The sequence below is a fragment of the Numenius arquata genome, chromosome 17 (assembly GCF_964106895.1).
Source record: "Numenius arquata chromosome 17, bNumArq3.hap1.1, whole genome shotgun sequence".
In the NCBI taxonomy this organism is placed as follows: domain Eukaryota; kingdom Metazoa; phylum Chordata; class Aves; order Charadriiformes; family Scolopacidae; genus Numenius; species Numenius arquata.
This window is the reverse complement of record NC_133592.1, coordinates 909,079-927,471: the sequence shown is the minus strand read 5'-3', so window position 1 is coordinate 927,471 and position 18,393 is coordinate 909,079. Positions and strand designations below refer to the sequence as shown.

General features: G+C 43.3%; 1 protein-coding gene across 3 annotated transcripts in view; it reads right to left on the bottom strand.

Annotated features, from left to right (window-relative positions):
* Positions 1 to 1,323: 1,323 nt before the first annotated feature.
* The window catches only part of CEP112 (centrosomal protein 112), a 165,792-nt gene continuing 148,722 nt past the window's right edge, over positions 1,324 to 18,393 (bottom strand). For all 3 annotated transcript variants that reach the window (XM_074160337.1, XM_074160339.1, XM_074160338.1), the window contains 3 exons: positions 5,584 to 5,685; positions 3,148 to 3,212; positions 1,324 to 1,769 (listed from right to left, as the gene is read on the bottom strand). In XM_074160337.1, the coding sequence (XP_074016438.1) occupies positions 1,766 to 1,769; positions 3,148 to 3,212; positions 5,584 to 5,685 (171 nt within the window). In that variant the 3' untranslated portion in view covers positions 1,324 to 1,765. The remainder of the gene's footprint in view (positions 1,770 to 3,147; positions 3,213 to 5,583; positions 5,686 to 18,393) is intronic.

Here is an 18,393-nt window from a genome sequence, read left to right as displayed (position 1 = left end):
ATTTCCTTCACGCATGAGAAGAGATTTCTCTGTCCCAGCATCTGCCATTGGACACCAGGCGATATTCCACGGGTAATTCCCAGTGTGCGCAGCTCTGTGAGCTTCTCCCGAAGAGCCCAACCACCGCTGCACCTCTCCGGGTAAACACATTTCATTTTACTGCCCACAATTAACTAAATGCATCCTAACAAATTCCTCCTACTAAAACTCACCGTTGCCCCGGGCGAGGCTTTGTGGCACCTGCCACAGCACCTCCTCGCTTATCAGAGCCCTGACAACCCCTTATCTATAATTAGAAGAATCACTTGTTGATTCAGGGAAGGTGGAGAACCTCCCCAGGCCCAGACCAGCCTGACAACCAGCAGAGCACCCGGCAAAGTTGGAGCCTGTGTTTGGCAAGGAGCTCGCTGCCGGCACTGCCAGGAGGTGGGGGTGGATGGAGCCCAGCCTGCCAAAGCTTCTCCTCATTGATCTCCATGCCAGGAGGAGATAAGAGCGCAGCTGGAGAGCTGGGACTCCAGCCGTGCCCAGCCGCCGGCACTTAAGGGGTCAGGACCCTCCAAATTGTGCCCGGACCGCGGCACGTCGAGTGCCGGTGCCACCGGGGCGAGGGAGGAGAAGTGGCCGTCCCCGTCAGCACTGATACAGAGGGTCTCGCTGCCGCTGCCACAGCTGGACTTAGAAGACAGGAATTTCTGGCCCCCTCTCAAGCACTCAGACATTAACTGTGCCTTGATATGAACACTGCTGGCAGGATGGTGCCTAGAGAAAAAAAAAAAGCTATTCTTGTGTTCAGTACATCTAAATTTACAGATTATGAGTGTACTAATGTACACCCTGGCTCAGGGATGGCCAAGCGATACAGAAACCTTCCTTTCCCTGGGAGGCAGAGCCAGGAGGACTCCCCATCCAGGTCCTTCAGCTTTCCACCGCATCCCAAACCTCATCCCTGCAAACCCTCGGGAATCTGCTTGGATTGCCCAGGATGACCCGAGAGAGCCCGTGCACCTCACGCAGAATCATGGCCGTACCAGTTATGACTCTTTTTCAGTAATGCCCCAGAACTGTGTTATCAGTAAATGACGAAGGACTTCCCTGTGACCGGCGAATGCAACCCCAGTCATCGATTTATATGCAATTAACTGGCAATGGTGGCTGCATTTGTCATCACCGTGTTTCCGTTCTCGCTACGAGATTTCTCCTTGAAACACAGCATGACGTATTTCCCCAGGTAACAAAGCCAGACAAAACTCTCATATGCACTATTGCTGCTGCTAAGGTGAGTGACATGCCCAAAGCAGGACAATAATGTCAAAACAAAATAGTAAAAAATAATATCATTTTAATATTATGTAAACACATGGACACAAAATGAAGTCAAAATATGTTAAAATATTTTGGACAATAATAATAGAAAATGGGATTTTCTTCATGTATAAAAGTGAAAAGAATGGTACTGGGAAGTAATAACAAATATTAGTAGAGAAAACTCTACTTGCTCGGTAAGCAAGCTCAGCACGGAGTCAAACACACAGATATCGAAAGCTAAGTCTGTAATAAGATAATGATAAAAAAAATAATGGGAGGAAGATACAACTAAAACCATGGTGGCACGAGCAATGGATGTGTTCTCATGAAGTTCATCACACCGTATGTGCTAACCAAACAGCCACCCATCTCTGCATTTTAGTTTACAAGAGCCAAATCTTCAAACCTATTCAAAGCAGTCCCTTTGGCAACCGAAGAAATCCAATGGCTCCAGCAGCTACCTGAAAATGAAGAGATTCTCATTAGTTACAGCTTAATATTGTTACCATAAAAACACAACAGGCTGCGAGCAGGGTTGGCTCGGGTGGGCAGCGCGCCTGGGTACGGCCCTGAGCGCGGCTGCCTGGGGCGGTCAGGAGCGTGCGGGACCACCGAGGAGCTCCCTCGCTCCTGCAGCCACGGGCACGCGGGGGCATAAAGCCATAAAAATCAGTATTTCAATGACTGAGGGTCAGGTAAATGCTAATACAAAATGTAGTGAGAATGTAGTCTTGGAAAAAAGATTTGTTCAGGAGGAAAATTTCCCTGAACAGAAGCAGCACAAAAGCTTCTCCACGTCCAGGAGCAAACGCCCGGCCGGGAGAGGAGCAGGGATGTGCCGTGCTGGCTCCATCCCTGCCCCTCTTCTCCAGCAGGACACGGCTGGGGATCCTTCCTCTCCCAGCGTTTCGGTCACTTGAGGCCTGGGCTGATCTATTGGTCTGTGATTAGTCATCTTTTTAAAGAGCTCTTTTCCTAACTAATGCCGAGACTACTGCAGAGCACGTTCGAGACAAAACGCATCCCTTGGCAATGCTACCGCTGCTGTTGGAGAGAGTCTAGAGACACGTTCCAGCTTTGTATTTATCTAACAGTTCCCTGTGCTGCACACATTACCAAGAATCTATGACATTTTCAGTTTCCAATTAGCTTTAGCTAATTGTTGTTAACAAAAAAGTTTAGGATTAGCACTTCCAGACAACTTTCACACTGTCAACATTTTGACAAATGTTTAACTATCTTACAAATGTTTACACTATTTTCACAAGCACACATTCTTATTTGCAGAAATCCTGATGTGAGATATGCAAATATCACCAAATAAATAAAAACAGAAGAGCTGGAGAGGCTTTCCTAGGAAGTTCCCCCTTACTCACCTCTCCGTGTGAATCACTTACTCTAAAGGCACAGCAAGGCTTTTTATTGCTGCAGCACTTGCCATAATTTATATTGGAGGGTGTAAACGCCTGGAAAAAAAAAAGCTCAGGCTCATGAAGATCCGGTGCTTTGAAGATGCGATCTGGAATATTACGCATTGCATCATTGTTTGCTATCTTAAAAGGAGGTGGCATCACTGCGGAGCTGCAGCTGTGCTCCCAGCCACTGCCTCATCACCGGCGCGGAGGCAAAGCCCAGGCTTGCAACGCACCTGCGAGTTCTCTCATCTTGCTCTAATGGTACTGACTAAGCACTGGGAAAATTCTCAGGCGCTTGTTTACTGAAAATAAGGACCTTTTAAAACTGTAACCATATTTGAGTGTTTTAATTAAGCCGTAAAACTTCAATAAGTGGGATCCACAGGTGTGAAATGGTACAAATTGATCAAAGATAATCACGCACCTTCTGGCATGGTAGGTGTTCAGCTCTTCCTGGAGGACAGAGGCTCTTTTCTGCAGAATATTGACCTGTAAAATACATCCCACGTGAAAATGGTGTACAAAATTCTAATTCATAAATTTGCACTCATTTCATAAAGGATGTTTTTCTCATCTGTCCTGCCTAAATAAAATGCAACGACGCTTTAGCTGCAAGCTAGAATTGATACTTGACAGAAGATCGTTAGCGTGGCTTCCCTGGCCCCGCTCCAGCCCCACACTCGCTGCTCCTTTAGGGACAGAGTCAAACCAGATTTTAAGCTGAGCTGGTGGGACCAGATGGGTTATGCAGGGGCTGGGAGCCCCAGTGCTGCTCTCGGCTCCCATACAAAGCCTCCACCCTGATCCCTGCACTTGGGATGAAGGTACTCACCTGTTCTTGAAGTGTATGAAATTAATGTTTATTAATACACCGTGGCCGCTTTCGGAGGACTGACCAAGAGCAGACAGCTGGCAGCATACTTTATATTTAGCAACGTTTCTAGAAAACTTTGCCCAAGCCTCAAGTATTTTCTTTTTTTTTTTTCTTTCTTTTTTTGTTTGTTTATTTATATCACTGCTCAGTGTTTTTACCCAGCCTACCCTCTTCATCCTCCTCCAACAATAAATAATCCTGACAAGTGCAGAGATTCCACTGCCCTTCTTGTCTGATGTTTCCAAACAGGAATTTCAACAATTTTCAAAGAGCAGGACACCTGTGCTTCAGAGAGAGCCCTGCTGCCGAGCGGTCTGCGCCCACCGCGTACCGCAGGAAACTCAGCCAGCAGCTCTGTGTTTCTGGGAGAGCACCCAGGTTTTAGTCTGTGTAGTTACTTTTACTCTTTTGAAACACTGCTGCTGCTGACAGAAGCCCTGCAGGTGGATATCTGATTCTGCTTTTTTTTTTTAACTCATTAAAAGGTGTGGTATTATATTAGCTCCAGAGTAACGCTTCCTCCTAGACAGTGCTAATAGTCAACCACACTTTAAAAATAGCTTTTTACTATCAACTGAAAATAGATTTCCCCAGTAGATCCTTAACTCTTTATTTCCCACAACTATTTAAATGAGAAAGAGCATCCCCTCCCTTAGGTATCCCTTGATATGTAGCAGAGTGTTTACAACACAGCATTGAAGTTATGTCACTACTAGCACATAGGAATACGAAAGGTTCCCCTATGAAAATTTCCTACTTCTATTAAAGGCACACTTTGCCAGGGGAAGTGTGTCATGCACAGCAAAAAATGCTTGTGCATTGTAAAGAAGGGGAAAAAAAGGAAAAAAAAAAGCAAATACATTAAATTACCAACTATCTCCATAGAGAGAGATTGTACAAGAAAGAGAAATGGAGAATTTGTAGATCTGTAATTGCTGGAAAAACGGTCCTGGAAATTGGTTCAGGGAGTGTGCTGGTATCAAGCCCACACTGGCATGCCGTGTCCTCGGGGCTCTGGCTCTTCCCAGAGCCCTCGGGCAGCTCCGAGGCACCAGCGTTGCCCCGTCTTTCTCTGGTTTCTTCCCCCCAGGACAGACCCCAGTCCTTCCCAACACGATTAAGTGCACAGTCCTGCATGGGGCCATACGCCAGCACTGGCAGCATTTTCTTTGTGTTACCATTACTCCACATCTATGATCACTCCTCTTTATTGCTATTTATCCTTCCTCATGTGAGTTCAGGCTATGACGACATTCTGTTTTCTGCCAGCTCCTAATATACCGAATAGGACAGCATCAGATAGCTTCTGCGGGAACCAGGCACAAGAAACACACTCAATTCATTACTAATTCCCTGTTTACAATGACGTTGATATTGCTATTAGCCACTTTCATAGTCGATTGCATACAAATAATATTGATTCTGTATTATTCTAGACGAGCTAGTATTTGGCAATATTAAAAACAAAGCAGTTACAGAAGTCTATTAGAGCCTCTTTATATTGGAAAATGTAGAAATAGCACAATGATCATTTGGTGACTACCTTAAAAGAATTATCCCATTTGCTTTATTATGTAGGCTGAAAGAAAACAAAATGACTTCTCATTCTCTTTTGCACCCTTTACATGCATCCTTTAAATGATTCCTTTGGGAGAAACAGGGTAAGGAAGAAGAAAGAACTGTGTGCTATATATGAAAGGTTGAGAAAAAAACTCTAATACTAAATGCAGCAAAATTTCTGCCTCCGATTGCCATCTGAAGCAAAACCTGGGATCAAAAGATACAATATGGTCGGTCGTTCTCAGGCTGAGTAAACTCGGGGAGAAAAGCCTTGTGAAAGGTGACCGAGTCAGAAGCGTGAGTCCTGCCATAATTTGGTTTTGAGACTTATTCATTATTTTTGGCCAAATTTTAGATGGTCATAATTTCTTGTCTAGATGGTTTTTATCCAGTCCAAAAAGCTGAAGATGAATAAGAAGAATTTACCTGAGATTTTAAAGATACAATGGTGTCTTCAAGTTCCTGTCTCACAGATGCTGGCATCAGACCTTTGAATGTGGTTTCATATTCTTGTCGTATATGGGTCATCTGTAATGAACAAAAAGAGATTTATATAGAGATGGCTGCTCTTGGAAGCTGGAGAGTAACTTTTTTGCTTCTTTTGTCCAAATTGGAGTCCAAATAAACTCAGAATTGGGATATCAAGGGAAAGGGGAGTAGAGAGAAGAAAGATCAGCAAGGACCTATAAAGAGCAAAAGAGATAAAAAAGAGGAAGAAAGGAAGAAAGAAAACATGAGAATAAAGAATATATGGAGAGGAGGAAAAAAATAATGAGAAGGAAACAGTGCGGCATTTGTTGGGACATGGTCTGAAGAAGCAATAATCATTCCTAAATCTATCTCGCTAGAGCATTTATACAGACATACACTTTGCAAATTGATAATCAGAAGTTTTCTTTTTGCCTTTGGTGGGATGAGAACCAGGTCAGTGGAAGGGTATTTGCCTCTCACTCCCTTAGACAAGGTGAATTACTGTTTCCTGAGATTTTTTAATGAAATTTCTCAACTTCTAGGTCCCTTTTTAAGGCCCTTTTTTCATATTGCACAACTATTTTTCTTTGCACTTTGCATCTTCCTCAACTTCATTGATGCTACGGGACTTTCAACAAATAGGTTTGAATATCTTAGACATTATGAACAGATGTTCACACCAAAATGATTCCTTCTAAAGGAGGACATTTTAGTCCATAGCCTTATTCAACAGATGCTGAGTAAACAGGACAGTTACAAAGCGATGTTAAATGAAGATAGATCAGCTGGAAGGATTGTGCTCTGTATCTCTCCGGTGAGGCTGTCACTGAATCTTGACCCAGGAAAAGCAGGGAGAGCCCGGGTCGGCTCCGTCCTCCGAGCAGCAGAGGGCTGCTCACACACTTCAGGACTTGGCTGAATCAGGGCCTCACATCTGCGCTTAACTTCCAATAGGATTAACCGCTTAATTCAAATTAAGCAAGTACTTAGGTGTTTTTCTGGATTGGCGGCTGAATATGTAAATAAAGGATAAAAGGGAAACAATATCAGATTAACTTATAAAATATCTTTAAATTTTCAAATTGAATCTTTTTTCCAATGATTTACACGCTGACGCCATTTTGCGCTAATTTTGTTTTAGTTACCGAAGTGCTTAAATCTACCATTGCGACCACAAATCCTCAGTCTTACACCCGAAGAAGCCACGAGTTGTAACTTCCAGCCCCCAGGAGCGCGGAGCGCACACGCTTAAACACGTGGGAACCCAACACAAAGTTCACTGCAAGATGTGCCAACTACCATCTGTCAGAAAAAGCAGGTCATGCCAAAATCTGCATTATGCACACTCCAATTATCAATACAAAAGGAATAAAACAATCTGATGAAACTTTAGGAAAATTCTGTCTATGAGTCATTCCAACATGCAGAAGAAATCTCCAAATCTCTATGCAAATAGGCAATTAGAGGCTTTCCTTGTGAGCTGCAATAAGTGATGCCACTATGCAAATCTAAAGGAAAAAAAAATGGTGAGAGAGGAATCCTTGTTTGAACTCTGCTGGTATATAACCCGGGATTGAAATGGATGTTTTTGAAAGCTACTCCGAGAAATTCATGCTACTCCTTCTATAGAGGCTCACAATGCTACACATAGGTGCTCTGCCAGGATAAATATTTTCTGAGCCAACAGCTCATTTGGGTGGGGACCTTGATAGATCAGGAACATATATTTCAGTTAAATCAACATCTGACATTTGTTCCTGGTGTGACGGGAGCAGAAACGGGCAGCTGGAACAGCAAAATGCTTTTACTTCCTAAATTTTGAATAATAAAGTTCTATTTCACGATTAAGAGGATCTGGATGATCCATCACCTCCCAATATGTTGGGGTGACCCAACTAGCCCAGGAACTCCATCGCGGGGCCCGACTCGTGCTCCAGCTCCGTGCTTTCAGGCGATGCAGATGTCAAGAGCTGAGCCTGGACTCCGATATCCCTCACCACCCCACGACCCACCCGGGACCCACACTGGTGCCCGCAGGCGCCCAGCACACGGCAAGAGCCCCTTAGAATAATTTTTCCCAGAGGAAAGTCAAGCAAGTTTCATTGCAAGTAGATGCAACAGAAATTTTAATACAGCTCTGTGAGTGCAATAATAATGTTCTAATTGTGCAACAGTCTTCTTTCAACCGGTCACTGCTTTTAATAGATCAATCTGCAAGTGTCCTCCAGATACACGCTTTCACAAGGCTGTTCATGTTTGCTATTGACTCGGCAAAGCAGCAAAGGGATTGTTCCCTTTTGACAAAGGTGTTTCTTGGAAAATCAGAAAGAAATATGTTCTGTGCTTTAAAGTACGGATATATATTACTGGACTGGCTGAAAATGGAGAAAGAAAATGAGAAACAAGCCCTGGTAGCTGAAATTTTGCTCGGGGCTGATTTCTTACTCTATTTTAGAGGGAAAACGCGCGTTTTTTGCAGTGAAAACTGTTCTTTGGGATACAACTGCAATTTATTTGTTTGCTAAGACAAAATAAGTTACTTTCAACTGTGCTCACTAATAATTGCATCACAATAGGATGAAAATAAGATCCCAGCTGTTTCCTGTCCTATTATGATAAACAACATGCTGATATTTTTGGCTGAAGTTACTATCAAGGTTTATTGACCCAAGAGATTAAAACAGTGCATGGCAAAAATCTGAATCACTTCTTACAACTGAAAAATAACACAGTGGGGCTAAAGTATACTAATTTTAATGGGGGAAGGTTTTTATTTTTTAACACTTATTTTTGACCAATGAAAGCTATGTCTGCAGGGATTTTTTTAAATTATTTTTTTTTGTGCCTTAAAGGCTTTTTTGTTCTTTTACAGCCTCAAGCTGCCTCCATAGGATCCCCAAACACTGTGTCCCCTCTTGCACTCTTGAGAGATGTTTAAAATTGCAATTCTTCAGCCCTCAGGAGGGCTTTAGCCTGCTGGATGAGGATAGCTCTATTTCATTTACTGTTGAGTTCGTTTTTCTTCAATCCTGAGAAAGTTTTTTTTTTGAAAATTCATTCTGGTGAGTTGATTTAATCCATGAACCCCCAGGAAGGTTTTATAGCTTTTAATATTAAGCTGCCACACTGGTCTTTGTTTATTCAGGTTGGTGGCTAACATATGAGGTTTAGAGTTGTACCATCAATCATCTTTGGTGTCAGTAGAAACAACGGAAAGCTGAAGTCGCCACACATAGCTCATGTATGCTTAGTCACATCATAAATGCGGAAAAAAGGAGATAAATATTCATGCAGTTATACAAAGTGATGCAAAAAGCAGAGAAGTTATAATTTCACAGACTGCCGTGAGATCTTGTCATAGTTGGGCATTGACAAGTTGGGCATTTCAAGAGAGAGAAAAGTTGGTTTTGATGCCCAAGAGAGAAATATCCAAAACCGAGCTCTCCGAGCCAGGCAGTCAGGCTTCTCTTTCCTTTTTGAAAGAAACAACTTCAGCACATCCAGGAGAAATACAGTATTTTCAGGATGACCAGACACGTTTTAGTCCAAGTGCTACCAGCCTGCAAAGCAGAGGATATTCTGCTTCTCCTCTATTCTTTGCTCTACAGCCACAACCACGCCGCATCTCATTCGGGTTCCTGATGCCAGCTCTCCCCTTCCTCCTTCCCAGAGCTCTGTGATGCTGAGTTTATCATCCAGAACACACTGGCCCTGGTGCAAAATCCCCCTCATTAAAAAAAAAAAAAACACCACAAAAAAAACCCCACAATGCAATCTTCTCCAGATCTCCCAACTGTAAATTACTTGATTTGGAGCAGAGGAGCATAAGGAAAATGCAAGAGAACCTCTGAGGTATACATTGCCAAAGTAAATGAAGGGACCACAGAGGAGTTGTTCAAGTTCCTTTGAAAAAAATAAATCTTGTCTCAAAGGGCACAAAGTTAACATTTTGTTTATGTCAGACAAGAATCAAAAGGCAGTTCACTTAACTAAGGTGTAGTGGTTTTTTTAGAATCTTAATTTCTGCCTGTTTATGATATTTTTGGAGGATAATAATTCCATGCATGCCAGGAACTACTAGGATAGTGACCAAAAGGCATAATTAGGATCATATAATTGTTATCAAATTTTCTCCACATTTCAGGGGGAGCAGGATGAGAAAAATACTTTCCTATCTCTCAAATCCTTTCCTGCATTATTTAAATAAAGGTATGTTACAATGCTGTTTAAAAGAGAAATCTCTTTATAAAGGTTATGCATCTGTTTCTGCAATACACAGCTCTGAAAGAAGACTTAAAAGATCTTCTGTAATAAATCTGAAGACAGGTGAGGGTACGAAAAAGGTAAAATTAACTCCTTCAGCCTTAGGCAAATCATTTAGTCCCAGACTAAAGTCTCATCCTAAATGAGGATAATAATAATAATAATAATAATATTGCATAGGTCAACTTCATTCAGGTGGAGTGAAGATTGCTGAAGTAATTTTCTGGAAGCACTTTGAAAAGGGCAAGTGAGGGACAAATTACTACGATGCCATCCTAATTAAAAAAAAAAAAAGCCATCAACAAAAAACCAAACAACAACCCAATGAATGTCAAAGTAATGATTAATCACAGCTCGTTTGTGTCCTCCCTAATTGCAGTGACTCCTCCTCTGCTTCTCAGCACTCCTGACCTCTCAGTGAGCACAGCTCTACTCCCCCAAAACTGCCACGAGTCTCTACGGGCCCCTTCCTCCACCAGCTGCTCTGGGGGACGCTGGGCAATGGCTAGAACCGAGGAACCAAATCTACCAAAATCTGCCATTTCCTTAAATTTCAGATCTCTCAGGGTTCTGTCGGAAAAGTATATTTAATTAGAGCTTGAAATCAATTTTTCCTAATGATGTATCCATTTTTTCAATGAAGAACAAGTCCCGGACATTTGTCTTTTCACACTATAATCAAATAGGAATATCCACTGCTTTTCAGTCCACATCCTCTCTTATTTCAGGCAGCGGAAATTCCTATCCTTGCTGTGCAATGTACATTGAAATATGGTTCTTCCAGATTTAGAGAAATAGAATGCAATTTGATACAAATGTTCTCAAGTTCTAAAGAAAAATAACGAATGCTATAAATTGCATGAATTTGGCTCAGATGAAAACAGAAACCGAGCAAGATCATCTGAGCCAGTTATTTTGTCAAGTGTACACCATGTCGTTCTCCACTGAGAAAATACTGCTGGAGAACCTCCTCTCTTCTGACAGTTTCAATAAAACATAAATTGGTGGCATAGCTTTCCTCTTTGTTTTTCTGTCTTTAGCTAGTAAACCATCTGAGCATCCAAAACATTTTTGCCTTGTTGTTTTAGTGACCCGCGGGGACCTCCAGCCCCACTGGGCTGCTCGCTGCACGCTCAGCTTTCTGCTATAACTCACTGGATATTTTTTTCCCAACCTGCATCCAAGAGGCCTTATTACTTCAGTGGCTTGTATTTCGATATCTTTCTTTTCTTAACCAAGATCTCCCACCTGGAAAATCCTGTTTGTAGTTAAGCGATACAAGTCTGTATAATTCATAGCCGCAAAGGAAGGGAAGGCAGGCAAAGCTTTAACAAAAAATCACCAGTGGGCTGCACATGGCAAGAACAGCATTCTTGGGATTACGCGAGTTGGAAAGGAATAAAAGCTTTCACTGTCAACACCATAGAACAACCAGGAATGTTGTGGCTAGAAAATTCGCGCTGTTCTCTACCCCCCCTCTCCGGGGCTCCGCTATTGTTCCAGCTGGGATTTGGAGGATCCCCGACTTCTCTTCCCCTCCTTCCCAATGACTCATCGCAGATGCCATCTTTGTCCCCGAGCGCTATTTCCTTCGTCCCTTGTCGATGCCGCCCTTCCACCGGCCGGAGGGGTCGTTCCGGCAGCAGGAGGGTCCTGCCCCCGGTGGGGTGCGGGGGGGCCCGGCCACGGCTCGCACCCCCGAGCTGGAGGAACAGAACCCAACCAGTGCTGTTGGGCCACAGCTGGGAACACACGGGGCTCATTTCTGCCTCCGCCGGCTCCTCATACACTATCAAGATAATTAAGTCTGAAATAAATCTACAACCATCTCCGACACCGCCACTGGAACGTATTTATGTATTTTGGTTTTGCATTCTGGCATGTGTTACCTTCTGTATAATCCTTTCCATCCTGGGGGGTTCAGCAAGTCAAGGTTTCAGCGCCTGATGCGCGGAGGCGCTGAGCGCTCGCTCCCGCCGGGGAGAGCTGAGACAGCCCCGCAGTGGGACCAGCTCAGTACTTTCACACCCACCGTGTGAACAAGCAAATCTTTGTAGATAATAATCAGAAGCTGCTTTTGCTATCACCATTTCCCCTCTTTCAAGAAGAAACATCTAATCAGTATCTCAACTGGAAAACAAGCTGCCGGGTTGGGGGAGCGTCCCCGCTGGCCGGAGTCTGCTCGGCGCTGGGCAGGGGTGAGGACGGGCAGTGCGGGACACGGCCACTGCCGCCCCTCCCGGACCGACGTCCCATCCACGGCATTTTGTGCTGATTAAATGGCAAACAAAACAATACTTTAGAATTTACATTATGTTAAAGATCAGCATAAAGCCGGCCTTTTCCAGTCCTTTTTAGGTCCATCCAGGTACCTCATCACCTAGAAAAAAGGAACAGGACAGTTCACTAATTGAGCACCCGTCGCTGAGAGCCTGCACTGGGGATGAGCTGTCTCTGCTCTTCTCTTCTGCCATCCCACTGCCTCCTCCATCCATTGACATTTCTTCTTCGGTTTTAGTTCCCTGCATTAAATACCAGCATCATTGTCCCTTGTAGTTCTACTTTAAACACTTCTGAAAGAACAAAATTCCCTTAATTGATAATATGCAAGCAAAGCACAGACGCTCTAAAATGATGTACTGCTCTCTTAAAAGAAAGATCTCTTCCTCATTCACTACTATTTAAGACGAAGAGCCAGAAAAATGACATTTTAAAATACTCTCTAATTCCTGCATGCCGGCATATGCTTCCACTCTTTTCTGGTAAAAATCCTCTTTTTCCTTTTAATTATTTGTTCTGTAGTTTCTGTTTTGCTGTCTTTCTCCAGCTGGCCACTTCTTTCCAATAAATCAGTCTGTTCTATGAAGTAGGTATGTATTTGTGTATTTTCCAGTTGTGTCTGATTACCAAAGCTAACATTTGATCATTGCCTTCCACACGTACATCATCATCATCTACCTCTTTTCCCTTTGACAGTTGCACAGTTGGTGAGAGCCTTCTCTCCCGCAGTTCCTGCCATATGGAGCTCCTGGGAACTTTCAACTCCATTGATTTCCAGCTCCTTTCAAATCCCACCTGCAAATCTGTTTTTCTGTGCTTGAAGCTCAGCTTCTATCTCCTTCTGTTAATCTGAAACTTGGTGCTATGCAGTATAACTTCCTATATTCTGTTTAATTCTGCATTCCTTCCGTAGCAGGCTGTTAAAGAAAATACTATACAAAATATAAAATACATCAAATGCAAAGTTATGATTTATTCTAGCAATCTCAGTCTTAATTAAAAATTGGTGGGCGCTTTTGTATCAAAGTGATTAATTAATATCTCAATGGAATTGCATGTATGGTAGACACTAACCAAAGTAAAAGTGGTAGAATTGGGCTCCAAATGCCAGTAGTAATTTCATGGGAACTTTGTCAACATTGCCATACGCCTATAGGGGCACCTATATCCATGAAAGGTCTCTTATGGAGATATAACCTGAATCAGCCTGATTCTTCCCCAGCAGCCTCTGTCGGGAAGTCTGAAGAGAGAACAACACACTCGGGGATGGATGTCTTGGTCTGTGCACACCAAACAGCCTGACCAGCACGCTCCCGCTTACGTCAGATCCTTCACTGTGTGTATGAGGCTCCCCACCATCTTCTTTTCAATAGAAATGTTTTAAACTTGAAATTTGTTCACCATAAGTAGTTAGAAAAGAAATCTCCTATTGTGCTGTCTGCAGACATTGAACCAGCAGATGTGCAGGTGCCGGCCTGTGGGGAGCTACGCCACCCTCCCTGGTTATCGCCTACACTTCTCACTATATACATACGTATATGAAATGTTTTATGGAGGAAAAGAGCCGGAGTATGCAGTCCCCTCCTGACCCCCGTGCCTGGGGTGCCGGCAGAGCAAGGGATGGAGAGGGGAAGGATGCAGAACTGCAGAAAACCAAGCGCTCTTCAGCCACAGCCTCTACGATCTGTGCTGGTCTCATACCAAAACTGCAGGGACTGTTTTAATGTGACAATATTTGGTGTTGCTGTTCTTGAAAGTCACAGTGGAAACTTCTTTCAGATCTCGCTTCCTTCCCCAGGGCAGCAGAGGCTGCGGAGCCCCGGTGCCCACGCTGCCCACCCAAGGGGTCACCATCTGGTCCGCAGGCAGGGACAGGCAAGGGCTGCTCGCTGGGCATCACTCCCGGGGCGAAGATCATTCGAATGGAGACTAAGCTTCCCACTTCTGTGGGAGCAGAAATCGGTCTCTGGGGGAAGATTTTGGAAGCGTTTCAGTGACGTGGGTTGAAGCAACGGGAGCAAACGGCAGAGTTTGGTCACCAGCTCCAGTGGGTGCTGGCTGTTTGCTTCTCAGTCTCCAAAGTGCTCGTCGGCTCTGCAGGACAAAGGCTGCCTCAATCCTCTCACCTGCAGCTGGCCACAAAGCAAAATTTCATTTTTAAATACTTTGAGCTTATCAGCCTGATTTTAGACAACTCTAACATGTTCTGAGAAAGACAACCCGTTGAGAAAGAGTGGAAGTTGGAGGCAGGGGCCCCAGAAGCAGTGCCCAGGTTTCCCAATTACCTGGGGCACCTGAGCTAAGAGTCCCGTCAGGGGAGGGGGCTGGGCACGGAGCACCCTTCCCGCAGAGGCTCACCCACCTCCAGATTGAGGAAACTCCACTCCTTCCACCTGGTTTTTCCCGAGCGTATCTAGTAGGGCAGGACGAGGGAAGTGAGGGCGAAGATTTTCTGTGAATTTATCCGATTGCATTTAAAACTCTGTCATAGCTTTAAAAATGAATCTGAAAAGAAATATGGACCAAAAAGCCCTAACCTAAAGGGATATTAATCTTACTCAGGTCTCCCAGCCACCGTTGTCTTAAGAATTACGTGGGAGCCATGCCCTGGACTCGCCTCTCTCGCTGGTCCTTCGCTCCCAGCCCCACAAGCTGCAGGCAGGAGCACAGTTCCCAGCCAGGAGAAGGTGGCAAATGTTAGAAGTTCTCTCTGCTACACAGCAACCAAAATCTCAGAACGACGCATCACAGCATTCATCTGAGAACAAATATATTTAGTTGGCATGGAAACAGTAAGTTAGGCTGAATGTGGTAAATATCCAGCAGTCATAAAAAATTGAGCAAGTCAGAATAATGAACATTAAAAATGAAAACTCGCTGAATGTTTTTGAATCATAGCTCTTTTACAATTATCACTCCTGTTTTCATTTGAACATGAGTGAAATCCACTTAACAAACTAAGCTGTTCCATTTTATTCCAAATACTTCTACATCATCTTTATTCTGATAACTGCTTTCTCCCTTTTTTATAATCTATTTGAGAAAAAAGAAATTAAAGGGCTGGAAATCTACATTGGTATTCTCCCTCATTTCCTCAGTAATATTCATGAATTGAACATAATTGATTTTCTCTCTTCAGAGAATCTCTCTCCTTTAAGACTCTATTTGTGACTTGACTGCTCGGAGGAGCATTCCTATGGTTTGAGTATCTATACTGTTGCTACTTCATTTGTTTGTGAACATGAGGAACTTTTTTCCTTCTGTTATCCCCAACTAGAAATTTTACATCATACTCAATCCACCTCTATAGTTAAAAACATTACAACAAGGAATTAAAAGAATAGTTGGGTTTGTTTTCTTTTCTGAAAAAATTCTTGCGTGTAATTCTCAAAGGAGAGATTCTTGGAGCTGTTTAGTATACTGGCTTGGGGGGGTTACCCTTACAAAAAGGAATTTGAAATGAAATGAGGTATTCTAAAGAAATCTAGGTAATAAAGCAAGAAGATCACTACCGTTCATTTGTATACGGGCCCCAATTCAGCAAAATTTGTTGCAAGTGCCTAAATTCCCTGATTCATTAAGGCACACACTTCAGCTCTCAGTGATGTGCATCATTTTTAATTACCCATTCACAGGATGTAAAGTCTGCTGTATGAACAATTCCGATTTTTAAATGATGACTGACAACTGCACAAAGCCACATGACTCAAGAAAAAGCAACATTTTTACAGGAATGAAAGATCTTACAGAAATCTCGTCTTGCATTAGACCTAGGCACGAATCAGAGACAACCAGTGATACCCTACCAGGGCACGCGGTGCAGGAACACAGCCTCAGCGGGGTCAGTTGACAGGAAGCTAGCTCCCGGAGTTCCACAGGACTGAGATAAGAGACACCAGCATTGCTTTGCAAGGAAAAGGTTTGGACGCAGCCAGGTTTCCCAGGAATCTTCCCAGACTGCTTTAGCTGTCTTGGGACTATAGATCAAAAACCCTATATAAAAAAATCTCTATATTAAGTGTGAGTTACATTTTATTTACTGCTAGTTTGCTGCTTTCCATGAATCCAATTACATACATCTCAAGAAGGGGAACATCTAATTTTTGAAGGAAACACCCAGCATTTTACATGAAGAAAGATGGTAGAGTTCTGAGCAATCTAGAAGCACAGCATCGCTGAACACATGGACCATTGTCCAGAAAACCATGCTTAGGAGAGAAAGGAGAACCTTTGCGGAAAAGATAAAATTATTTAGGGTAGTCAAAGTGGGAGAAGTTCCCAGGCACTTTTTACAAACGTCCCTTCGTGTGGGTTGGAACTCATCATTCAGGTACCGTTGCCGTACTGCACCTCTGATGAAACCACACACATCTAACGTGACTGCGTCTGCTCACACTGCAAAGAGGATGGGAAAAGTGAACAGGAGTAAACACAAGTTCATACAAGAACATGAAATATTGGAATGAAAAAGCTCCATAAAAACACCAGCTCATCTTCAGCTGCAGCGCCACGCTACAGCTCGGGGCTTGCCATCAGAGCCCTTCCAACATATTCCCCCCCTTATTTATAGAATAGTTTGTCTCTCTGGATAATTATAATAAAGAAGGGTTAACTCTGTGCAAGAGTTAAGCTTTGTGCATCCGTCAGTCACTCCTAGAGACTGGAGAGTTATAAGGACATTGCACTGAAAAGAAGACAAACGTGGAGCACTAAGATACCACCCAACAAGCCGTAACGAGAAACAGCTTTTTATTTTTAATTAAAAGCACAACAAAATGTTTTTTCATGTCTCATTCATTTGTTTGTTGTTGTTATAGAATCAAAACACAAGAGTTTTCCTTTTAATGAAAAACAGAAGCTTTTTAACCCTCTCTCCTCCTTATTTATAGACATGTAAAAGCTCACAAGAGTGGCCTTTGTAATAGCGCCAGCGCAAACTGTGATGATTTATGCAATTCTGATTCAGACAATGTTTGGTAAAAGCAGAGAGCAAGTTCTACGTTACTGCCTTAAATATTTCAATTCCCTGATTGGCTGATGAGTCGTTAGCTACTGTTAATACTTGATGAAGATGTTTACAGGTAGCCTGGCCCAGACACAACAACTGGCCCTATGTCAGAGCTGTCACTTTTCCATTTTCCTTCTGGAGAGATAAGCATAACTAATGGATTAACCACTCACAGAGAAGACACACTAACAGCTTTCAAAATGTTTGTCTGCAAAATAGACCGAAGCCACCTAAACAACAACATCCTCAATGGCTATGGCTTCTTCAGAAGATCCCAAGGGATGAATGGCAGAGACAAGGCTGTTGATGACCTCAGATATGAGATTACCATAACGCTGCTAACGTATTACCACCATGCAGGAAAAGCTCCAAGCTGGACGGTGCACTGCCATTTAAGTAACATTTCTATTCCATTCATACTGGGGAGGGGGACATTACCAGCTGAGCTAGTCCTGCATTCATTTAGCACGGACAGGACAGCCCTGTGGGTTGGGTTGGACGAGGTGCTCATGTAAGAGAAAACCTCAAAGTCACAAAGGGGGGAGCATCCTGTGAATCTGCATGTCCAGCCTTCCACCTCTCTATCTCACAAGTCATTTTTTGTTTCTTCTTCTGGATCCTCTCTCAAAATGGGTCAGTAAAAAAGCAAAATGCTAGTGGCAAAGATTAAAGAAAAAAATAATAAAAAGAAGAGATTTGGAAGAGGACTCTGACAGCGTGCAGGCCAGTGCTGGTCCCTGCGAGGGACAACCAGGCACCAAACAGCTCATTTTCCTCCTTTTCCCGGAGACTCTCTGAAGCCAAAATGCAATGCCTGTAGGCCAGCTCACCCTTTACACCAATCGCCTCCAACGTGCAAGTGGTGCAGCTGAGGGTGACCCTGACCAACATCCTGATCCGGGAGGCAGAGGGGGAAGAGAGCAGAAAAGCTAATTGCTGACTCTCCCGGGAGGAAATACGTGAACATGAACACCAGGGTGAATAAGGGTTCCCATGTACGAGTAGGATGAGAACAACTGGGGAAAAAACATTTGAAATTCACGATTATTGCTCTTCTACAACCACCCCAACTTACTATCCCTGCAGGTGTAGATTTATATAATGCTTTATATAGGATATATGTAATGGGTATTATTTACTCAGCACCAAAGTTCTCAAATGCTGCAAAAACTGATTTGTATTAGAAATGCGTACATTTGTAGGTGATTCAGATA